This window comes from Hylobates moloch, unplaced genomic scaffold, assembly GCF_009828535.3.
Source record: "Hylobates moloch isolate HMO894 unplaced genomic scaffold, HMol_V3 SCAFFOLD_17, whole genome shotgun sequence".
Classification (NCBI taxonomy): domain Eukaryota; kingdom Metazoa; phylum Chordata; class Mammalia; order Primates; family Hylobatidae; genus Hylobates; species Hylobates moloch.
In genome coordinates this window covers 43,260,526-43,285,603 of record NW_026652292.1, presented here as the reverse complement: position 1 = coordinate 43,285,603, position 25,078 = coordinate 43,260,526, and the positions used below count along the sequence as shown (strand labels likewise).

General features: G+C 37.9%; 1 protein-coding gene, 1 non-coding gene and 1 pseudogene across 2 annotated transcripts in view; all 3 read right to left on the bottom strand.

Annotated features, from left to right (window-relative positions):
- The window catches only part of TXK (TXK tyrosine kinase), a 70,534-nt gene that overhangs the window by 34,225 nt on the left and 11,231 nt on the right, over nucleotides 1-25,078 (bottom strand). The window contains exons 2-6 of the mRNA XM_032135381.2: nucleotides 15,225-15,279; nucleotides 14,096-14,198; nucleotides 13,198-13,403; nucleotides 11,430-11,495; nucleotides 5,712-5,766 (exon numbers count right to left, since the gene is read on the bottom strand). Of these exons, the coding sequence (XP_031991272.1) occupies nucleotides 5,712-5,766; nucleotides 11,430-11,495; nucleotides 13,198-13,403; nucleotides 14,096-14,198; nucleotides 15,225-15,279 (485 nt within the window). The remainder of the gene's footprint in view (nucleotides 1-5,711; nucleotides 5,767-11,429; nucleotides 11,496-13,197; nucleotides 13,404-14,095; nucleotides 14,199-15,224; nucleotides 15,280-25,078) is intronic.
- On the bottom strand, nucleotides 6,900-7,007 carry LOC116457186 (U6 spliceosomal RNA). The gene has a single exon (XR_004244948.1). It is a non-coding gene; the product is annotated as a U6 spliceosomal RNA (small nuclear RNA).
- Nucleotides 10,236-10,295, bottom strand: LOC116457211 (U6 spliceosomal RNA; annotated as a pseudogene).

Here is a 25,078-nt window from a genome sequence, read left to right as displayed (position 1 = left end):
CGCCTCTACTGAAAATGCCTGTAATCCCAGCTTCTTGGGTGACTGAGGCACGAGAATTGCATGAACCCGGGAGGCAGAGGCTGCAGTGAGCCGAGATTGCGCCACTGCCCTCCAGTTTGGGCAACAGAGCAAGAATGTCAAAAAACAAACATACAAACAAACAAACAAAAAACGGGAAAAAAGAAATAATGCCCACTACTATCATCACTGGCATTTCATACTGTTCTGGAGACACTAGCCAGTTCAACTAAGTGAGAGGCAAAAATTAAAAGTACTATATTAAAATTATAAAAGAGGAGCTGAAATCATCACTGTTGGCTGCTGATTGTATACTCGAAACCCAAGAGAATCAACTGAAAACCTACTACATAAAACATGAGAATTCACCAAAATTATCAGTTACAAAATTAATTCACAGAAATAAAAAGCTTCATAAGTAAAAACAAGATACACTCATTTATGACACCAACACAAAAGATGAAATACTTTAAGATAAACTTAAAAATAAATGTGCAAAAGTTGTACGAAGAAAACTCTAAAATGCTCCTGAAGAATACAAAAATGTTTGCTTTTCTCATTAGGTGTTTAATATACCGATGGTTATTTTTCCAAGAGGCATGAATCTAATCTTAATTTTTTTCTATATGAATATCAATATATGGGTTCTAGAACAAATGGGTCCCCAAACCTCATTGATTTGTAATGCCTGAAAATTTTTTCCCAAATTAATCTGTACATTTAATGCAACCAACCAACAGGAAGATTTTTAAAATGAGACAAGGTGATTCTGAAGCTTATATGGACAAAAAATATATATTAATACATTCAGAATATTTCTGAAAAAGAATAATGAGGGAGGCTAGCCACACTAGAGACAGCCTCTGTACTTAAAACCGTGTAATAGTCCTCTATGAGTAGTCCTCTATGTAGAAAGCCCAGATATAGTCCAAAATAGGGATTTCGTTTATTATGACAGTGGTATCTCAAATCAGTGCAGAAAGGTGGATGTTTGGTAACCATCCAGAAAACAATAAAGTCAGATCTATATCTCACTCCTTACATCAGGAAAAATTACAAATGGATCAAAGATACAAATGCATAAAATAAAACCACTAAAGCGATCAAGAAACATGAGAAATTTTTTTAACAGCCTGGGGATGGGAAAGGAAATACATACAAAATTCAAATACTCTTCAGGCCAAAAGGCCATAAGACAATAGAAAAACTGCAGGAAATAACGCCACATGTCACAACGGGCTGATTTCCTTAATATAGCTTCATAGGTCCTACAAATTCTGAGAAAAACATCAAAAACCCAATAGAAAACTACGCAAAGGATATGAACAAAGAGTTCACAGAAAAGGAAATACAGACATATAAAATTTAGCGTATAAAAAATGCTTAGCATTCCCAGAATACGAGAAATGCAAATTAAATCCACATCGAGATGAGGTGTCAGAGAGCAAAGGTCCAGATGTTTTCTATAAAGTGCCGGCTGAAAAGGTTATGGGAAAACAGACTCGCTTACATTTCTGGTAGGCATATAAATTGATACAACTCCTACTGAGGACATTTCAATACTTGTTAAAATTAGAAATGTATATTTCATTTGACCCAGAATTTGCATCTTTGAGGATTTATCCTACAAACCCATATAAATGGGAAAAGATATGTGTATAGGTTATGGATGGTAGCATTGTTTCAACAGCAAAAGAAATGTATACTATTTAATTTTCATAATGAAGAATTGGTTTTAAAAATTGTGATACACTCAAACTAAGGAACACTTTGCAGGTATAAAATGAAGGAGGACACGTTTTATGTACTGATGTGGAAAGATTCTAAATATATATACTTATGTAAAAAAAATATATATATAAATGTATATAGTATGCTATGGTTTGTGTAAAAGTAACAACACAAGAAAATATATTTGAACTTACTTGTGTATGTATTAAATATCTTGGAAAGGACACAAAATAAACTAATAGTAGTTTTTCTGTGGGAGGGAAATTGGTGGCTTGCAGACAAGATGGAAGAAAACTTTCCAAAACCTTTCGATTTTGAACCACATGAACATACTCACTATTGAAATGTGAAATAAATAAAAATTATAGGATATTGCCATGAATTGTTTGTGCAATAAATTTGAAAATAAATTTAAAATAGGCAATTCTCTAGGTAAATATAAATTATCAAACATTTCAAAAAGAAGAGGAAATTCAGTCAGTAGTCACGTATCTACCTGTTTGTAAAAGCAGCATATCTGGACTGTTACAAGACAGTTATAGTAGCTAACCAACCAATATAAACTGTTCCAGAGATTGGAAAGAGAGACAAAGCCCCATCCCTTAACTCATTTTATGATGTTAATGTAACCTTTATACTAAAACCAAAGAGAACAGAAAATTATAAGCCAGGGTCCCTTTTGAACACAACAGGATAAATGCTGAATAAAATATAAGGAAACCCAAACCAGAATATGTATTTTAAATGCCTTATGACAAGTAAGATTTAATCCAGGTGTATTTTTAAAATAAAAATTAGAAAATATATAAATTAGAAAAACGTTTTTAAGATACATAGAAAAAATATGTATATTTTAAATATCCCATGCTTTATACACACATACACACTCATTTCTGACAAAGACCCAGATGTGGAAAGCAAATCCTTAATACATTTAAAAGAGGATAGAAATCCATTAACTACTTCAAGAGGAAGAAAAATTTCTTATACTAAGAAAAAAAAAGCACAGATAATAAACGAAAATTTGAGAAATGTGACCACATTAACCTTTTTAAATTCTACGCAAGAAAACAATATAAAGTTTTCCTAAAAGCCAGAAACCAGAAGAATATATTTACAACATATAACTGACAAAAAAGATCAGTATTCAAAATATTACTTTTTTTTATTTTTTATTTTTTTAATTTATTTTTTTGAGATGGAGTCTCACTCTGTCACCCAGGCTGGAGTACAGTGGCGTGATCTTGGCTCACTGCAATCTCCACCTCCCAGGTTCAAGCGATTCTCCTACCTCAGCCTCCTGAGTAGCTGGGATTAGAGGTGCCCGCCACCATGCCTGGCTAATTTTTGTATTTTCAGGAGAGACGGGGTTTCATCATGTTGGCCAGGCTGGTCTCGAACTCCTGACCTCAAGTGATCCACCCGCCTCGGCCTCCCAAAGTGCTGGGATTACAGGCTTAAGCCACCGCCCCCAGCTGTATTTTTTAAATATAGACTTACAACTTTAAAAGGCAAGCACTATAGAAAAATGGACAAAAAATATTGACAGGCATTTCACTGAAGAGTAAGCTCAACTGGCCTACAAGCACTTCAAAAGTAACTCAACTGCACTGGTAATCAAGAAAATGTTTGAGAAGGTATATAATTTCTCACCCAATGAATTGAAAAAAACTGTGAAACTACTTGCCACCTGCTGGCAAGAATGTTGGGAACCAGTTTATCTCATTCACCACAAGAGCATAAATTAGTATAACCATTTTGAATCATGTTTTGAAAATATCTAATAATGTTAAATCTGCACATACCCTGTGACCACGTAATTCCATCTCGCCCTTGTGTACAAGATGACATTTATAAGAAAATTCATTGCAGCACTGTTTGTAACAATAACAAATCAGAAACATTTTGAATGTTTATCCACATTGAATACAATTTTATATAGTCATATCATGAAATACGCTAATACACAGTTAAAGGAATGTATTTGATCTATAGTACATGTACCCATATCGACAAACTTTGAAAACATAATGTTTAACTAAAAAAATCAACGTACATATGATCTCCTTTCTGTCAAATGGTAAAATAAATAAAATAACATTCTAGGTTGTTTATGTGCATGCATATATGATCAAAATGTAAACACATGGACAAAACAGGAACACACCCTTCTACTGTGATTGCCTCTAGGGAATGAGAGAGGACCAAAAAGATGAAGGGGGTGGGCTTCAACTGTATCTGTAAGGCTTTATTTTTAAAATGTCATGGCCAAATTTTAATATTTGCCATATCTGGATTGTGGGCCTGTGCGTATTATTCCCTGTTCAAGTCTCTGAAAAGAGATGAGACCCTTGCCTTGTCTGGCTTCTTGTCAGATGCAGAAGCTCTTATACTGAATCTGCACAGCCCAGTGATTTGGGCCAGATTACCTGTGACCAGTGTGCTAACTGTGGACCTCCTCTGGGACTTTCCTTCTCTCGTTCTGTCGTAACATTTTATTTCTCCATGTTGGACCTATTAATGTCACCTTACAAAAGGCCATTTGCTGTGACCACACCAGGAAGATAGCATATTTTCTGCCACACTCAGTTTCCTCCAAGCAAGTGAGGCCTGTCCAACCTCCATCCATGGTGACCTGAGGATGGGCCTGTGTCCCTCATTCTCTGCCTATAGCCCCTGCTATGAAGTGGGTCTTCATTGTACCCTGAGCCATTACTGGCATTGAGTTTTGAGTTACAGAACTGATTCTTTCTCATTCGCATTTCTAGATTTCCTCAATATCCAATAGCAGAGCAAAATGACACACATACTCTTACCTAGTTTCTAGTTCTGACTCTACTTTTACCCACAGTTAATGTTCAGTGACAGTTGGAAATTAAAACTATAGGCAGCTTTGTTTTGGTTTGACCTAAATGAGCAGTTTTGATCTGAGTTTCATATTTTGGCTATTCTACTCTTTCCTTTGTTTCCAAAGAACAAAGAAACTGCAGCAGTATGTATTTTTCTTTGTTTGTGTTTTTAATGAGTCTAACCTAAGTTTCTGAGGATCAAGTTTATACTTGATTGCCTTTGATGCAAAGGTTATAATGAGCAAATCAAACACAGGACTCCAGACTGGGCGTGGTGGCTCACACCTGTAATCTCAGCACTTTGGGAGGCCAAGCAGGGCTGATCACTTGAGCTCAGTAGTTCAAGACCAGTTGGGCAGCATGGCAAAACCCTGTCTCTATAAAAAATACAAAGAAGCTAGCCAGGCATGGTGGCACGCCTGTAGTCCCAGCTACTCAGAGGGCTGAGATGGGAGGATAGCTTTAAGCCCAGGAGGTCAAGACTTCAGTCAGCTGTGATCGAGCCACGGCACTTCAGCCCAGGTGACAGAGCAAGACCATGTCTCAAAAATATATATATATTATATATTATATTTTATTATACATATAATATATAATATATTATACATAATATATAGGTTATTTTATATATTATATATTATATTAATGTATTACAATTAATTATATTATTAATTATTATATATTAATATTAATATTATATTAATTATAATTATATTATAATTATATTATATAATTCATATTACAATTAATATACGATATTATTATTAAATTAATTATAATATTAATAGATAATAATATAGATAATATATATTAGAGGGAGAGAGAGAGACTCCACTGGCAGAATGCACCATGGAGTGAATGCAGGAGTCTGCACATGTTGGAGCTGAAACCCTTTCAGGAGAAACATATTTCTGAAATTATAATGAAAGTTGATGGAAAACATGATCTAATACAAATATATCTGGTTTACAACTTCACATAAAATATATAGTTGGGATGTAATGATATTTTAGAACTAGAAAAGACAAGAAATAATATACTTTTTTCGTTGGTTAAAGTCTTTATAAGCACTTCTCAGAAATTTTGAAAATGTCCACAAATACATTGAATTACCTCTTGTCTCAATAGACATTCTGCCTGATTTCTGGTAATGTTTCTATGGTACCACCTGTAAAAGCAATAAAAATGATTTTTAAATTTTATATTCAATTTTTTTTTTAGAAAAAAAGTGCTTCATTTTCTTCATTTTTAAGAACTTACTTCAGAACTGAGCTTAGGAAGTTGAGTGTTTTGTTAAATTCAGACAAACAATAATATACTATTGTGGGTTAATTAAGTTTAATATAACTTTATTTTCAAGCCAATATCTAGTTTATTCTATCATATCTCAATTCAGCTTCCAATATACACTTAGTATATCATTATGAATGATTTAACTTCTTGTAAATTTCCATGAAAGGTATGTGGTAAATCATCTTGAACAAACACTGAGTTTTGACAGACAAACTAAAAAAATACTCATTTCTGTCTTTCCTCTCAGAAACTTCCTATTTACATGCTTTTATAGGCGCTTTGTTACCCCTTCCAAAAATTAAAGCCTATTCTTACTTTTCTGACACTCCTAAGTATATTATGTCATAGTATAGTCAGTAGTTAGTAGATGTTCTCACTTACAAGTGGGAGATAACAGGGGGAACACAGAGCCATAGAGACGGAAATAATGGACATTGGGGACTCCCAAAGCATGGAGAATGGAAGGGGGGTGAGAGTTGAAAAATGACTCATTGGATAAAATGTTCACTATTTGGGTGATGGGTACACCAGAAACCCAATACCCACCATTACACAATATATTGTTGTTAAAAAAAAAAAAAACTTGCTCGTGTACCCTCTAGATCTAAAATAAAATTTTTAAAAAATCAAAAACCAGAATACATGGAACAACCAATACATGAACTTGCCTCTAACACCCCCTCCCACCCCATCCCTCTCCTGAGTCTCCCCTCACTCACTAAGCTTCAGTCTCATCGGAATTATTTCCTTCCTCAGATTCACCAACCCCTTTTCTGCCCCCAATCATGCTGTTTTTCTCTGCATGAAACATGTAGTTAAATGACTTTAGAATATCAGAAGTACACACAGTAAACAAAATTAACTAATACTGTAAACTAAACATACAGTTTGATATGATAATACCTAGTCAGTAAGCAAATGTTGTACAGGAAGGAGAAACAAAAAATGGTAGAACAAAAGAGAGAGAAAGGAAAACTGAAAGGCTTTCATTTCAAAACAAGACTTTAAAAAAAATTTTAATGCTTCATGAATTTGTGTGTCATCCTTGCACAGGGAACATGCTAATCTTCTCTGTATTGTTCCAATTTTTAGTATATGTGCTGCCGAAGCAAGCACTCAAACACAAGATTTTTAAGAAGGTTTTAAACTTAATCTAATATTGCCAGATAGAAGTATGTGACAAATTCAAGGTCTTTTAAAATAATTCGGAATTCTATCAGGCAGGAAAGAGATTGAACGAATGGAACCTAGAGGAGGCAAGAGCACAGTATTTTAGAATTTCATCTATTTGAATCAGATTATAAAAGTTAGAAGGGTTTTTTTTTTTTAATATGTAAGTAAAACCGTAACTCTTAGACAACTCTTAGACCTAGACAACACTGATTACAACTAAGACCAAATGATGTGTATGAAGGAGTCAGGGACAGGAATCCTATTCACATTTTTTTTTAAATCCAGCACGTCCAGCTATGGGTAAGTAGAAACATCCTGTACATTATGTGAACACCTCTGGTCTCATGTCCCAATCTTAGATTTCTGATCAATAAGTAAACGGTATTGTGTTCTTGAATTTTTGATCTAGAAACCCCATTAGATCTGAGAAGGTAAATCTGCTTCTCTTAGTAAACGACTTTCTAACTGTGAGAAGATTAAGGATTCCGTGTAGAGATAATGAGATAAATGAAACTCATGCTTCTGTAAAGTTCAGGAATAATCAATATGTTTGGTATTTAAAATATCTATTATTTTAAGAGAATCTGGCATATTAGATTTTTGCCTCTGATTTAAAGGGCATAATTAATTTTAAACTTGTTATCTGAAGTTGAAGATAATTTGACTTGTTTTTAAAATGATATTTGTACAGTTAAAAGAACTTGATTTTCCACATTTGTAAGTTTAGTTTATTAGATTTCCAGGATCATTTAAAGACTTGCATAGGGCTTATTACAATTGTAAATTTGCCCTGTCAGGCATGTGAAGTACTTTGGAAGAAAACTGAATTTATTCAGTTTATTAATGCAAATTAAAAGTTTCCAAAAATTTAATTAACTGAGCTTATAAATAGGACTGATTGTTTAAGGATATCTAGTATGTTGAGTTGGAATTAAGCTGATTGTTCTTACTTCTTTAGATTTATATATAGTATACCAAATTTTACAAGTTGAATTTGAGGACTTTCTGAAAACTAGGTTTTTACATTGTAATATTGATAATTCAGATATTCATTTAAAGTAACCATAAATCTTTCTATGCACAAAGGTTCCCCTGAAATATCAGAACTCCACATTGACAGAACTCCACATTCCTTCTACCATACCCCACCCTCCCCCCAACACACACTACCTGCTACCACCTTTAGACCTCAAGTCACTTCCTCAGAGCCAACCCAATATCCCCCATCTAAATTACATCCCCTGCCCTGTTTTCTTCCACAGTGTCCAATACTGTTCCTTCAAAACACTACAGTTTATTTTATATTTTTTCTTCAACTTTTATTTTAAGTTCCGGGGTACATGTGCAGGATATTCAGGTTTGTTACATAGGTAGATGTGTGTCACAGTGCTTTGCTGCACAGATCAACTCATCACCTAGGATTAAGCCCAGCATCCATTAGCTATTCTTCCTGATGCTCTCCCTCCCCCTGCTGCCCTCGCCCCACCCCCCACCCCAGGCTCCAGTGTGTCATAACACTAAGATTTAAAATTGTACATTTATGGACCGGGCGCGGTGGCTCACGCCTGTAATCCCAGCACTTTGGGAGGTAGAGGCGGGCGGATCACGAGGTTAGGAGATTAAGACCATCCTGGCTAACACCGTGAAACCCTGTCTGTACTTAAAAAAAAAAAAAAAAACAAAAACCGGTCGTGGTGGCGGGCACCTGTAGTCCCAGCTACTCAGGAGGCTGAGGCAGGAGAATGGGGTGAACCTGGGAGGCGGAGCTTGCAGTGAGCCGAGATCACGCCACTGCACTCCAGCCTGGGCGACAGAGAGAGACTCCATCTCAAAAATAAATAAATTAATTAATTAATTAAATTGTACATTTATTTGTGGACTTCGGGTTGTTTAATGTCTGTTTTTACCCAAGAACTGTAAGTTCCATAGCTCTGTATATTTCAAGTTGTTGTATCTGGTACATCGTAAGTGTACAATAAATACAGGTGGAACAAATAAGGTGATCTGAGGACTGAAGTAACGAAGGAGTGTTGAACGCCTGTAAATACTAGACAAGGTAGCCCAAACTGTAAATGTTTTTTTCTGTTAGTTTCATAGTTCATGAAATAATAATAATCACTAGAATGTATTGAACATTTATTATGTAATAGATAGAATAGGTATTATTGTCTCTGCTTTTCAGATCATTCAGAGGTTTAGAGACATCAGGTAACTGCACTTGATCTTAGCCAAAAGGCCGAGAAGCGATGACATCAGGTAACTGCCCAGAACCAACGCACTAGTCAGTGCTGATGCCAGGATTTGGACCCAGGTTGCTCCCATTTCTAGACACATGCTCTAGTACTTCAACCTAGGGCAGTAACTTTTGTACAGTCATTAGAACAGTGCTTGGCACATAGTAAGTGATCAATAAATTTCAGTGATCAATAATGATAGCTATTTTATCTATATATTAATAAAGCTGTTTTTAAAAACAGCAATAAAATGAAAAATGATTTTCTCATAATTTGAGTCATTTTAAAAAGGATGATTTTTTTTAAAAAAACACATATATAAATCAAGGCCCAAGGAAATGAGGTAGCAGCTGTAACCCCAGAGTAGTTTAATTTAGATGATCCAACATCCACAGTATAAACAGGTTGTTATAGCCAGAGCCTAGGCCTTGTCTAAACAGGGTAATCAATGAGCAAAGTAATGAATAACGAAAGGGTGGAAAGTAACATTCCTAGGTAGTGAGTGGCCATTCACTAACCACCAGGCGCTGTGTTAGCTACCTTCACAAATGTCTCCTTTAATCGCCTGTAAAATCCAAATTATATGAAAAAAAGTCTCATTTTTCTAAGTTTTCTAAGCAAGGGATTTTCATATAATATCTGTAAATACATGCAAAATCTCTGACCTGGCCTTGCAAGAGGCCTGTTTTTGTTGGTCAGCTTCAGCTCAGGATAGCAGTGAGACCTCATGAGGACATGCTCTTGAATAGATAGCTGTGGAACTGTTTTTTTTTTTTTTTCTGTCCTTTGTTTATAGAGATAGGGTCTCACTATGTTGCCCAGGACGGTCTTGAACTCCTGAGCTCCAGCAATTCTCCCACCTCAGTCTCCCAAAGTGCTAGGGTTACAGGCGTGAGCCACCATGCCTGGCCTCTTTTGTTTTCAGTTTTTAAAAATTGCCATGCTAATCTTCTCTGTATCATTCCAATTTTAGTATATGTTCTGCCGAAGTGAGCACTTTGGAACTGTTTTCTAAGGAAGGTGGGTTCAGTCACCTGAGGACTTTGATTTACTGGAGATTCGAATCTTGGGAAGGGCTAAATGGCTCCAATAGAGACACGAGGCCAAGTGAAGGTGAGAAATGACAGAAGGGACCCTAAGATGGAGCTGAGGAGAGTGACTGGAGAGAGAACAGAAATAGCTACTGGAAAAATCTCATAGAGTAATGAAGATGAGTCATGTGTCCTGAAGTCATCTCCTTCTCTCCTCCAATAAAGTCTACATTATTCACCAAAGTTTTTGAATTCGAATTTGTTTTAGGAGAGATGTACTGAGTTAGGCCTCCAGGTGGGCTTTATTAGCAGCAAGACCAACCAAGGAGATTCTCTCATTCAATTGTATTTGCTGCCTGGTTCTCAGAGAAGCACTTGTCTTAACGCCTCAATGCATATTACCTACTGCCACCTGGTGGAAGCATCTGCTAATTTTAAGATGAGTGCCCAAGCAGAATGAAGGTAGGGGGAGATGCTCAAACTGAAAATCTAAATTTATAAAAAACATATGACTAGTCTCAGTTCTGCCACTCTCTACCTGTAATCTATCAATCTTCTCATCTGCAAAATGAGGGGCTAAAAAAGTGACTGCTAAGATTTCCTCCATCTTCCAAATCTGTAATTGTAACAAAAATAGATTTCAGGCGGAACTCTAGTGAACATGCCAAACAGTCCTTCCAAACTACAGCATTAGCCTAGTTCTTATCTTCAGCTATTTCTAAAACATATAAAAACATAAGCCAAAATATAGTAATTTATCTATATGGTTAAGTCCAATTTACCACTCCTTGAAAATTTCATGTCATTTTTTAAAGTAAATTTTCCAGTTAAGATATATAGTAAAATAAGTGCCAGATGAGTGTTTGGTTTCAGTCTGTCACTGTTAAAACAGAAAAAGTGGCTATACAAAACAGAACAAAAATAAGTTTAAGAAAAAGAAGTTTCTGAATCAACCACGATAAGGATCAAACGTCTCTTTATTATTAATGCTGTCAAATGTGTTACTTTCTTTTCCTTCTACAGACCCAAAACAGTATCTATACTTACAAGCTGCCAAAATGTCCCTGATTTTCATAGGTTATATTTTGGAGAAGACTTACTCATATATTTCTAAATTAGTTATTTTGTTTTCAGTCACATAGTTGCTTGGGATTAAGCCTTCATTCCTACAACAAAAGAAAAAGCAAAAATCAAAATGCTTGGCATGTTTGTGGCATTATCATGGCAACGATCCTTTTAAAACCTCAAGGATGTAGGGGGAAATCAAATTCATTTTACTGATTAAATTGTTAAAAGGAGAAAAAAAAGTTTTTTTAATTCTAACTCAACAAAAATCTCTGTACAAGAAATGTATTAAGATCCCAACTTGTAATGTGAGTAGTTTAAGAGGTTTTATGACCCCACAATCTTTTCAGAGAGAAAAGGGGGCACTTAAATGATCATCTGGTATCATAGTGACTATGTTAAAAACACAGCAATTACAAAGACATTGACCTCATTCTTTTCAATTGCTGAGGAGTATTCCATAGTAGAGGTATTCTAGTTTAGCTACTTCGCTAGTAGAAGCAGTGCTGTAAAGAAATCCTTGAACAAGCCTTCTTGTACAGAAGAATATTTCCCAAAGATAGATAGCAAAGAGTGGAATTGCTAAGTCACAGGATATGTGCATCTTTCAGGATATGCAACAAATTGTCCTCAGAGGAAGATATACCAACTTACGCACCTATCAGCATGGTAGAAGTCTCACTTTTCCTATTCCTTAACCAACATTTGAAATTACAAAAAGATCTCCAAGACATATTATTGAGAAATAAAAGTAGGTTGCAGAATCATGCATAAAGTATGATAAGATTTAGGTAAATGAATTCTACAAACAAGACCATATATTTTGATATGTGCATGTAAGTGCATTGAAAATAATCTGAAAATGGATAATAGTATTTACTTTTGGGAAGACACTTGGGTTTGGAGGTAGTGGCAAAGCAGAATTTTGACATTAATGTGTGCATATTATATATTTTAAAAAACTCTATTCACTTACAGTGAAATAAAAAAATTCGATTTTTAAGTCCGAGGCATGCCAATAGTACACCCGTAGGTGTGGCTAATTACACAGTCCTGAACCTACTAATGCCTCTTTTTCCGCTGAAAAGTCTCCATCACATGTTAAGAACTGTGAAGAGAGCCACATCATCGAGAAAATGTAGTTGGAGAGGTATGTAATTTACATGCTTGTAATACTTAGATACTAAAAATCTCCAAATCTTGGCAAATACCAGAAATAAATGCCAGCCTTCTCTCTCAGGAAGTTCAGATATTCCTCAGAATTTTTCTCAACTCAGGACTCCAGTCAGGCATTAACCATCCGTTGCAATTGACACAGTGAAACCTGTCTGCATCCCAGGGTCTTTTTTCTTTCCAATCTAATTCAGCAGTGACTGCAACGTTTGCTTTCAAAACTAGTCATTGTAGAAACTTAAAAGTGAATAAAATACTATTTCTTTCTTACCTTAGAGCTTAACAGGAAAAAACCGCCAAATTCCCAAATGAAAGCACAAATTAGAATAAGAACCTACATTGTCAGAACTATTATTTCCATTGTACAAATAAAGAAACAAAAACTCAGAGACGGTAAGTGACTTGCCCAGGGACACACAATAGTAAGCGGCAGCATGAGGATGTGAAGCCAGGTGTATCTGGTTCTGAGACTCTGCCTGAAATCACTGTTCTCTCATTCTCTCACATATCTTGGGGGAGAGGGGACAGATTCCACTTCATGCAGAGGAAAGAGTTATAAGCCTGAGTCACTAAATAGTCTTCTTTGTGTTGGAAGAATTGGATACTGACTAAGTCATGTAAGTGTCTTACCCCAAACGGTCTCTTGCCTTCCACCAGTGAGGATTGTATTTCTCCAGTATCAGGTATTCTTCTGCTCTCCTTAAGGCCAAATTACAGGGTTCTCTGGGCAGAAAATCATAAAGTGCCTTGACGTGGATCTTCTCTTCAGCAACCTCAGAGGGTGGGAGGGGAGGCAGTGGCTTTCGTTTTGACGGCTGCACACGGCCCGTGTTGGACTGTGAAAACCAAGAAGTGAGTTGTTTTACTATCATTTTAATAATTTGTACTAAAAAATATAGGGACAAAGCATATTTGCCTTCTGCCTCACTTTTGTTATCCAGCTACACCAAGGCAGAAGCCAGGATGGGATAAATGTAGAAAAGGACTAACTATAAAACTCCTTTTGGATCCAGCAATACACTCATCATTTTGTACACTTTTGAGATCACAAGTCCTCTTGCCAGCATTTTACTGGATTTTTTTCATATCAAACTTCTCAAAAGATGATGTACTCCTCTTCAATAGTTTTACTTTGTTTTAAGGATTTTTTTCTCCTTAAAAGAAGAAAAATGGCCTTTTTCTTTTTATGTGGTGGCAGTTTGTGCTTGGGTTTACCATACTTCCTAAGAACGCTGTTTCTCACTGAAGAGAAAATTAATCTCAGCCTCAAAATGACAAGAGCCAGAATATGTTTTTTCCCACTCATTGCCCATTTTCAAGTTCTGCCTCTAAATATAAGTAGCCTATTTTAACTGGTCTTTTCTTTTTCCTTTTACTTTCTTCTAGAACATTCCTTCACGAATTACTGAGCACTTATTTTATGCCAAGCACGATACTAGATTCTGGGCAACAAACAGCACCTCATGAATGAAGACTCTAAAAAGACAACCTTCTCCATTCCCCTCTTGCCTGTCAAAATGATACTCACTTTCTTCTTATTTGACAATTGGCTGAGCCACGGCCTGCGACGCTGGGTGTATTTTTCTGGAAGCTCTTCATCTGTGCTCAGGCTTATCTGTGTTCTCACTTGTCTGATATTGAAAAGCAATCATGTTACAAATAATTATTTGTACAAAAGGTATCTATACATCCACTAGATTTTCACAGAAATAGTAGAAAAATCCAGGTCTCTTTCCAACTCCATTTTCATTTAGAAGGCTTCCTAACTCCATCTCCCTGGGCAAATTACTAGTTTTAAGAACTTAAGTTTCCTTCTCCAGGAACTAGAGGTGCTAAGAGCATAGAGTTGTCATAAAATAAAATTGAGAAAACATGTCACATTCCCAGTAGAGTCTGGTGCATCTTCGGGGCATAAAATTATAATCATTGTAATGAAAACTTGCTCAGTGTTTGTCATTTTAGATGCGTTACCTCATTTGATGGTGTCTTTTTGTTATAAATAGACATGGTATAGTGATTAGGAACACGAGTTTGAATCCCAGCTCCACCATTTCATAGTGTGACCTTGGGTAAGCAATGTAACCTCTCTAATCCTCAATTTCCTCATCTGTAAAATGGGGATTGTACAAAAAAAAAGTAGGTGGTTTTGAGAACTGGATGAGTTAATAAACATAAATCTTTTAGCTTAGTATCTGATATACAGGACGCTCCTGTTAAATGTTAGCTTTTTCTGTTAATATGCTGCCTTGGATTTAATTCTTACAGAGTCATTTACTGCCACCAAAGTATAAGATACACCGATAGTTTTGGGGAGATAGATAACTAAGATAGGATTCTTGCCCTTAAAGGGAAAAATTACGTATTGGAGCACAGACCTATAAACAACATACATGAAATAAAAATTAAGTGGAGAACAATGCCGCACACGGTGGGAATGCAATGGAATGAACAACTAAATCTAAAGGATCAGGAAAGGATCCCAGATGACCTGACATTTGACCTAGACCTGTAAACAAATAAGCATTCAACAGGGAGAAAATGGGAGAAGGTTCCCAGGTAGAGAGAACAGCAGGTGCAAAGAGACATGGTGACTCCATAGGTAATAAAGAAACGGAATTAATTAATTTTCAAGAAATTGCCCTCGGAAGTAGACTTACCGCTTCTGCACTGAACAGCAACAGCAGCAACAGAAAACCGACTGGATGGTGTTATCTGAAAAGCAGATCATTTCTCAGCTGTTAGAAAGCCATGAGTACGTGATATTGAGGGAGTCTCCAAGGGAAGGGTGATACGAATTATTATAAAGTGTATGAAAGTCTCGATCGTGCCTTCCTTCACTAGTGGAAGACAAATAACTGTCACTAAAGCAAAAAATAAGTTTCTGGCACCTTGGCCAGTGTGGTTTCCCTTCTCAGGCTCTTCTTCTCTGGCCTGGTTTTTGCATTTCCTCAGTCTGTGAGTGATAAATGACCAGTGTATTCTCTTTTACCTTTGTCAGGGCTAATATTCGCTAACAAATGTACAAGAGAATAGGATTCCAAAAGTGATGCTCTCCTAGGAAATCTGTTAGCAGGGATTTTGAATTAGATCTGTCATAATTTTTTAAATTAAAATGTTTAAAACACAGGCTCTTTTTAAAACTTCCATCAACATTTCAGTGGGATTTTATTTATTCTTTTATTTATTTATTGTAATTAAAAATTGTTCTAAACCTTAGCTGCATGTTAGAATTATCTGAGGAGCTTTAAAAATATTCTGGTGTACAGGTCATACCCTGCATACCCCAGAACAAAAAAATTAGACTATCTGGGGACGAATCTAGGTATTGGTATTTCTTTTTTTTTTTTTTAATTTTACTTTAAGTTCTGGGATACATATGCAGAACAAGCAGGTTTGTTACATAGATATATATGTGCCGTGGTAGCTTGCTGCACCTATCAAACCATCATCTAGGTTTTAAGCCCCACATGCATTAGGTATTTGTCCTAATGCTCTCCCTCCCCTTGCCTTCCACCCCCCAACAGGCCCCGGTGTGTGATGTTCCCCTCCCTGTGTCCACATAGTCTCATTGTTCAACTCCCACTTATGAGAACAAGCAGTGTTGGGCTTTCTGTTCCTGTGTTAGTTTGCTGAGAATGATGGCTTCCAGCTTCATCCATGTCCCTGCAAAGGAGATGAACTCATTTGTTTTTATGGCTGCATAGTATTCCATAAAACATATGCTCTTACTATGGAATAAGTTTAAAGATAAACTGCATCTTTGAAGAAAGAACTAGCTAGTAAGTCTAGGTTATGCCTAGACTTTCGTTGTCAAGCTTCATCTTTATTTGATTTAAGTGAGATGATTTTCCTTTTTAAAGACCATAAATAAGCCAAGGGTAGTGGCTCATGCCTCTAATCCCAGCACCTTGGGAGGCTGAAGCAGGCAGATCGCTTCAGCCCAGGAGTTCGAGATCAGCCCGGGCAACATTGCAGAACCCCATGTCTACCCCAAAAAACTTTTTAAAAAAATTAGCCAGGCATGGTGGTGCATGCCTGTAGTCTTCAATACTCAGGAGGCTGAGGTGGGAGGATCCCTTGAGCCTGGGAGATGGGGGCTGCAGTGAGCTGAGACTGCATCACTGCACTCCAGCCCTGGTGACAGAGTGAGTCTCTGTCAAAAATAAAAAAAAAGAAAACATAAATAAATTTTGAATTTCAAAAGGATATTTTATTTTCATAGAACCTACATTTCCCCATCAGCTCATACTCATATTGGCATCTGAAAATATTCTGGAGGCAGCAGAGTACCTTAGAGGTGAGCATTCACTTTGAGGGGTGACAGACCTGGGGTTTAACGCTAGTCACCTGGCTGACTACATCTTGGATAAGTCCATTTACTTCTCTAAGTCTTAGTTTTCCTAACTGTAAAACTGAGGTAAATAGTATGTACTCCCTTTGAGAAGCCCTATAAATGTCTAACTTTGTGACTTTGAGTAAACTAGTAAATGTTCTGTGCTTCAGTTTCCTCGTCTGTAAAATGAGAATAATAGGATGCCTAACACATAAGCCAACGGTGAGGACTAATTGAATCGATTCATGTAAAACACCCAGACCAATACCAGGTATACAGTAAGAGGGTAATCAAGAAGGTTGATTATAATAGAATCGTGGTGAAGCATCAATCAGATAACATTTTTAAAGTCCCTGGATCATAAAGGTAAGTATTATCAGTCAGGATCCCAACAAGAATCAGAAGGCATACTCAAACTGGGGTATGTTGAGAAGGATTTATTTATAAAAGGAAGTATAGAGATGTAGGCAGAGTGTAGTAAAACTACAAGGATAGTGCAGGAATCCAGAGCTGAGCCATCACCACACCTAACCAAGTGAGGAGGGAAGGGAAGGTTACCAGAACCTAGAAGGAGAGGGTATCTGTGGCCCAGGCCACCTGGAAAAGAGCACGTATCATCCATCCAAGGACACAGCCCACTTCATAGCAAGAAAATCAGGAGGATAAATATCCTTACTCCACTCTCCTTCCTCCCTCCTTGTTGGGCTCTCCATTGGCCTAACCCAGCAGGAAGCCAGATGGTTGTATGTAAATCACACAAGAGCAAAGAGCAGGCTGGCGAAAGGCAGAGTGGACCAGCAGGGAGAGAGGCAGACAGGAAACATCCAGCGCTGTCCACCCCTCAGCATCCATTTTTTGTTTCTTTTTTTTTTTGGACAGAGTCTCACTGCGTCGGCCAGGCTGGAGTGCAGTGGTGCTATCTTGGTTCATTGCAACCTCCTCTACCTCCCAGGTTCAAGTGATTCTCCTGCCTCAGCCTCCTGAGTAGCTGGGATTACAGGCATGTGCCAGCACACCCAGCTAATTTTTTGCAGTTTTTAGTAGAGATGGGATTTCACCATGTTGGCCAGGCTAGTCTCGGACCCCTGACCTCAAGTGATCCGCCCACCTTGGCCTCCCAAAGTGCTGGGATTACAGGCATGAGTCACCGCACTCAGCCCATCCTCAAGTGGAAATCATGTATGCCCACTTCCATTATCCGTTCCATTTCCCCTTTGCCACTGCCAACACCTTGGCTGGAGGAGGTGCCCAAATATTCATTCCTGTAGGATTTGGATTTTTGTTTAGCCTTGTCTTTGTGGGGTTGCTACGGTTTTCCATTGACCAGGACTATTAAGAATATTAAGAAATAAAGCTAATGCATTCCCTAATTTTTAAACAAAGTCCTCTTTGCCGTAATTGTGAAGCACCAACCGAATTTTCCTCTGTTAATCAGGATAATCACCCCAGCTACACTGACCCCCTGCAGGGCCTATAAATTCAGTAGTACGAGGAATCCCATAGTGGCCAGAGGGCAGTTCAACTTTCAATATTCCCCAATAAAAGGATTCTTCTCTTAGCAATGGAATCTCCAAACCTACAAAAACCAAAGTCTCAGGGAAGGTAAACAACAATACTCCAGTGCGTTATTAGATGAAATGGTGAGAGAGGCTGCTCCAATCTTCACTGCTTTGTTTCCAGACTCATGTATCCTGGCTATGGAAAAACAAAAGCATATTTGCTGATGGTTTAAGACTTTATTGTATCCTACAGGACCCTACCTGAACTTTGCAAGATGTTGTCTTCCAGATGTGATAGTAACTGAGCCTTTAAAAGGCCATTCTTCTATCAAGTCAGCTGCTTTGCATTTTGGGACACATGGTAAGGTATTCGGGGACCATTGAACAAGCACCAGTGAGACTAAGAAAAAGCTAACTCCCTCCACAACATCGGTCATCTTGTCAATCTCTGGTTATATCTTCCTATTCTGTCCCTGTTCTAAGAAATTCAACCACATCCCTTTCCCCAAGATCCCCTTGTCATCAATCTCCCTGTCATCAATCTCCCAATTTTGTTCCTTCCAAGTTCCCATTGGCAGACCAATTTGTTTTTACCATTGCCCATGAATCGAGATAGATCAGTGTCTCAGACTGTCTCTTTTCCTAATGAAGTGAATAAACTTATGTGTTTCCTGAAGTTCTGGGAGGACTTTATTTCAACACTATCTATCAGGCTACCTCTGAATGAGGCTGTAGTACAATGGCTATTTCCTGTTGGTACACATTTATGACGCAGATCTTCCTGTAAATCAAACCAGAGATTTTCTCCCATAAGCTGTTGGAGAACTACCCAAGAGGCCACTGGTGTGAGTTGAAGTAGAAGCAGAAAGAGCAGGTACAATGTGAATAGATGTCGCATGCTTATGAAGCTTTCTTGAAGCTTCTGGATCTGCTAGGGTCCATTTTCATATATGTCACTTCTGTATTAGGAGAGAAAACTAGTGCGCATGACCAATTTCATAGTCCATTGAATCAGATAACACCCAGCTCATGATAAGCAGCTTGGATCACATAAATATTTGATGATCCATGATTAAGCATTTAGTCTTTACCAGCAGCAAGTCAGGAGCTGCTTTTGAGATGGAAAATATTCCCAGGGGTTTGTGCTGCAATTCTCCTATTGGGGTTTTCCTGAAATGCCATAAAGCCAGCATCTTGTCCTCTCTTTGCCCTTTATCCCAAGCAGTACCAATGACAATTTGATTAATTGATAACTGAGTTATTTCTCCAGCAGAGGGTATTTCTGGACCTCTAAATATATGACCAAATAAATCCCAGACCCAACTCTGAATCTGCTTCCTAGAGCTACTTCTGATACAAGAGAAAACATGACGTACTTAGATTAACTTTGGAAGGGTTATTTATAAAGGGACTAATTACAAAGAAGTGAAAACCACAAAAGATATACAGGAACCCAGGTCCAGCAGTAGTGGAACTGTCACCATCCCTAGGTTCACAAGGACCAGGATAGGGAGAGAGAGTAAAATAGAGCAGAGGTCACTTTGAGGAGATGAATGATCTGCTGTTTAGGGACACAACAACCTCATTACAACTTCATTCCAGGGTTCCCAACAGGTATAATCCAACCAGAACCCAGAGGGCTTAGGAGGACGTTGAACTAACCCTTACAGATTTTTGTTTCCAAGATAAAGTTTAGGATGGAGAGGAATGAATACTAAAATGTGGGGAACACTGAGCCATTTTGGAGGCTGGCTGCAAAATTTAATCCCTACACATTATCAGTACATATTAGTTCCTTTCCTATCAAAGAAGTTGATCTTCCAAACCTACATTCATACATCAGTTACTTACCTTTCTCTGATTTGGACGTCTCCATTGCTCAGTTGTTGAGCCATGGACACACTGATGGTCCAATGGGAAACCTCTCTTCTCTACCATGGACATACAGTTCAAGTCCAAGCCCAGCAAGGACTCACCTTTGCACCCACTGCTGTTTCATTGCTCCCCCCGATTTCTCTCTTCCTTTCTCTCTTCCTTTTCCTGCACCCAGAAATCACTCATTTTCCATGGTCCACCCAAAGACTTACTTCTGGAGACAAAAATAAAATAAATTACTAATTCCCAAGAATCTACACTACATCATGTTCTTTGGTGTTTGGATTTCAGCTGCTTCTGACTGCCATTTTCATTTGCTGTGTCTGCTGAGATGAGGAAACTGCCAAAAAATCACTCTTCGAAGAGAGGGCACATTAGCACTTAAGGACTGTTGACTTTGGCAGGAATGGGTCTTATTTACATTTTAACCGATTTATTCCAGTGTTGTTTTAGAGCCCCAAATAGATCTGTATCTATCCAGGCCAGAGGATGCAAAACCAAATGTAGGTTACATAAATGAATGAAGTAGGTCAGAACAGAGTGTAGACTGTGGCAAAAAGTTGTGCCCAAGCCCACTTGGAGGTATTCAAATTCAAAATTTTAAAAATACTCCCTCCTTCTCCTATATCACCATTTTTTCCCTTCTCTACTGGATCATCAGCATAGATTATATATATATATATATATATATATATATATACACACACACACACATATATACGTATATATGCATATATATGTATATACGTATATGTATACATATGTATGTATATATGTATATACGTATATATGTGTGTATATATACATACACACATATATACATATATCTGTACATATATATGCAGTTACTTCAGCTATTAAAATACATATATACGTATACATACACATACGTATATACGTATGTATATATAAAATACATATATACGTATATATATATATGCAGTTACTTCAGCTATTAAAAACAAAACAAACTTCGCGTGATCTTATTTTCTTCATTGATTTGCTCCCTATTTATTGTAAAATCTAGAAATAAGTCTCTTTTTTTTTTGGTTGAGACCGAGTCTCACTCTGAGGTCGCCCAGACTGGAGGGCATTGGTGCCATCTTGACTCACCACAACCTCCAGCTCCCAGGTTCAAGCAATTCTCCTGCCTCAGCCTGCAGAGTACCTGGGATTACAGACACCTGTCACCATGTCCGGCTGATTTTTGTATTTTTAGTAGAGATGGGGTTTCACCATGTTGGCTAGGCTGATCTCAAACTCCTGATCTCAAGTGATCTGCCCACCTAGGCCTCTCAAAGTCCTGGGATTAAAGGCATGAGCCAGTCCTCTGGCCCTAAAAATAAGGCTCTTTACTTGCTGTCTCCAACTGCTCTCCTTCCATTACAGTCAGGCTGTCATCTCTATCACTTCTAAAAAAAAAAAAAAAAAAAAACAAAACTGCTGTTGTTAAGGTCGCCAGTGACCCATGCACCACTAAATCCAAAGTCAACTCTAAGTCTTCATGTTACTGACCCTCTCTCGGCAGCATTGGTACCATATCCCTTGGCTTTGCTCCTTGTCAGTCTCTTTTGCTGCTTTGTTCTGTACCTCCCTGACCTCTGAATAATGCTAGATTTCCTGCAAAGCTTTTGATTTCTTCTTTTCTTTGTCTTATTCACTCTTTTGATTATCCCATTCCCTCCTGCAGCTTAAAAACTATCTATCAGCTGATGACATCAAAATGCACATACCTAGCCCAGTACTAATTAACTCCAGACTCACCTACCCAAATGCATTCTCAAATTCTCCACTTGGATGTCTAGTAGATACCTCAAGTAAACAGGAGATGAAATCTGAACTCTTTTTCTTCCTCCCTCCCCAAACGGGCTCTATCACCCTTCTCCATCTCGTCAAAAGAAATTCCGTCTTTCCGGTTGCTCAGGTAAATAATCTTAGTCATCCTTGACTCCTCTCTCTCTCTCACACACAGGCCAATTTATCAAGAAAGTATGCTGACTGTGCCTTTAAAAAATACAGACTTCCCCAGTGTCCATGGGAGATTGGTTCCAGATCCCCCGACAGATATCAAAATCCACAGATGCTTAAGATCCTTATATAAAATGACATAATATTTGCATGTAACCTACACACTTCCTCACATATACTTTAAGTCATCTCTGGATTACTTATAATACCTAATACAATGTAAATGCTATGTAAATCATTGTTACACTATATTGTTTAGGGAATAATGACAAGAAAAATGTCTGTACATGTTCAATACAGACACGACCATCCTTTTTTTCAAATATTTTTGTTCCACAGGTGGTTGAACCCAGGAATGTGGAACCTGTGGACACAGAAGGCTGTTTATTCAAGAGTTTCCATTTGGGATGATGAAAAAGTTTTAGAGATAGAGAATGGTTATGGTTTTTAACAATGTGAATGTGCTTAATGCTGCTCAACTGTACACTCAAATATGGTTAAAACGGTAAATTTTTGATATATATATTTCAACACAATTTAAAACACACACAAACACATACACACACACACACACTCTCTCTTATTGCTTTCCCCATCTCATCCATCACCACCATGGATAAGCCACCATCACCTCACCTGGCTCACACCAAAAGCCTCCTAACTTCTTCCTGCTTCTCCTCCTCCCACTATGCTTTATTCTCAGCACAGCAGCCAGAGTAATTAATTTAAGTCTTAAGTCGGATCATGTTACTCCTTGTCTGAGAACCCCACAATAGCTCCCCATTTCACTCAGGGTTATAGCTACATGTTCCACTAGAGCCTATAAAATGCTCCATGATCTGGCCTCCTGTTCCCTCTCATCTCCTCTGCAATAAGCTCCTGCTCACCTCACTCAGCCACACCCGATGCTGCTGCTGCTGGAGCCATAGGGCCTGCTCTCACCAGACATTCTTGGCTTTTGTTTTTTCCAGAGCACTCCTCCCTCCATTCTTAACTCCCTCCAATCCCTCCAAGTCTTCACTCAAATCTCATCTTCTAAGTGAATAGCTCCCTGATTTGACATTACGGTCATCTGCACCCCCTAACTTTGAGGTTCCTCACTCTGCTCTACTTTTTCTTTCTTTTTTGGTGTATTTCTCACCTTCTAACATGCTGTGAAATTTATTTACCTTTTTTTCTCTTTTGTTTGTCTCCCTCACTAGTATGTAAACAAGCACGTCTATTTTGTTCACAATTATTATATCCCAAGAAGCTACAACACTTTTTGATACAATGAATACTCAATAAATATTTGTTCAGTGAATGAATGAATGAATGAATGAATGAATGAATATGTTTGAAAGAGCACAAAATTATAGGCTTGCTCAGAGGATGTACCTGTCTCGATTCGTTCCTAATGGGAATTTGCAAATGGTATTTGGAACAGAACAAGCAGGTTCAATCGGAAGTGGTGAACAGTATGGCCAGAGAGGAATAACTCCGTCATAAAAGTCCTTGAAATAAAGGAAGATAAGACCTTGGGAGTCTATGTAGTAGGGAGGCTTCATAGATACTGAAGATAGAGAACAACTTGGCCACAGGCCAAGCAGAGCAATCAGTTCTCAGCCTCGAAGCCATTGGAAAATGGTCCAGCAAGGTGAGCTCTGACCATCTATATAGCCTCCTGTTTTAATATAAACAAATTATTTAATATCATCAAAGCCAAAAAGTGTATATAATGGCCACTTTATCCTTGAGTAATCACTAGCCTGTTATGTTATTTTCTACTTTTTTCTGTATGCTTGAAATATTTCAAAACTTAAATTTATAAAGAAAAGGAAAAACCCAGAAAATCAAATAGGTCTGTGATTTGATAGTTAGGTACCCATTCTATGATTGATAGCTTTCTACAAGTACATAACTTTTAGTGATAGATGCAAAAGGATTTTTATTTCCCCAATTTGGCCTCTGTCTTACCTTTTCCCAAACCAGAATTATCGTCTTCCTCACTATCCTTAGTAAGAAAACCATTCTGTCACTTCCCCTTTCCAATCTCCCCATGTCTGTGAATGAGTCCACCACACAAAACTTAGATTCTTCCTGAGCCCCACCCCTTGTATTCGATTTGCCATCAATCTATCAGTCTGTTCACAGGGCTTGGCTTTTTCCTTCTTCTACACGCTTCCAATAAGCAAGGCTAAGCCCTCATCAACTCGTACCTGTAATTTTGCATTAATTCACTTAGTCCTCACAATGATCCTGTGAAGTAGATGCCGTTTTACAGATGAGGAATCTGAATCACAGAGAGGTTACTCCTTACCAACAAAGGGCTAGTAAGTGGGGAGCCAGGATTTGAACCTGAATCTAGAGTCTCTGCTCTGAGCTGTCTCCTTCGATTCACCCCATATACCCATTTCCCTAAAAGCCTGCTTCAGCCAACTGCTCTTCATCCTCAGCATTATATCTTCCCCCACTTTCAAGGTCTTCCATAAGTGACCCCACCCTGACTACTTTAGCTTTCACCAATTTCTGCTGCACCAGGTTCTTCCGCTTGCTCTGTTCTCACAGACACGTCGTGCATTTCTGCCTCCAGCCTGGAAAGGAAGACTTCCATTGCAATCCACTCCCATCTACTCTTCCTTTCAGTTCCCAAAGCACCTATGGTCAGTCCTGCCCTGTGGCTCCTAGTTAGGTACCACCTGAGATCGTCATTTAAGTTTCTCTGTGTAGGCTTCATCTCTCACAGGGCTTCTCAATCTCACCACTATCAACATTTTAGACAGGATCATTCTTTATTGTGGGGAGCTGTCTTGGGTACTACTGAATATTTAGGGCATCCCTGGCCTTTATGCACTAG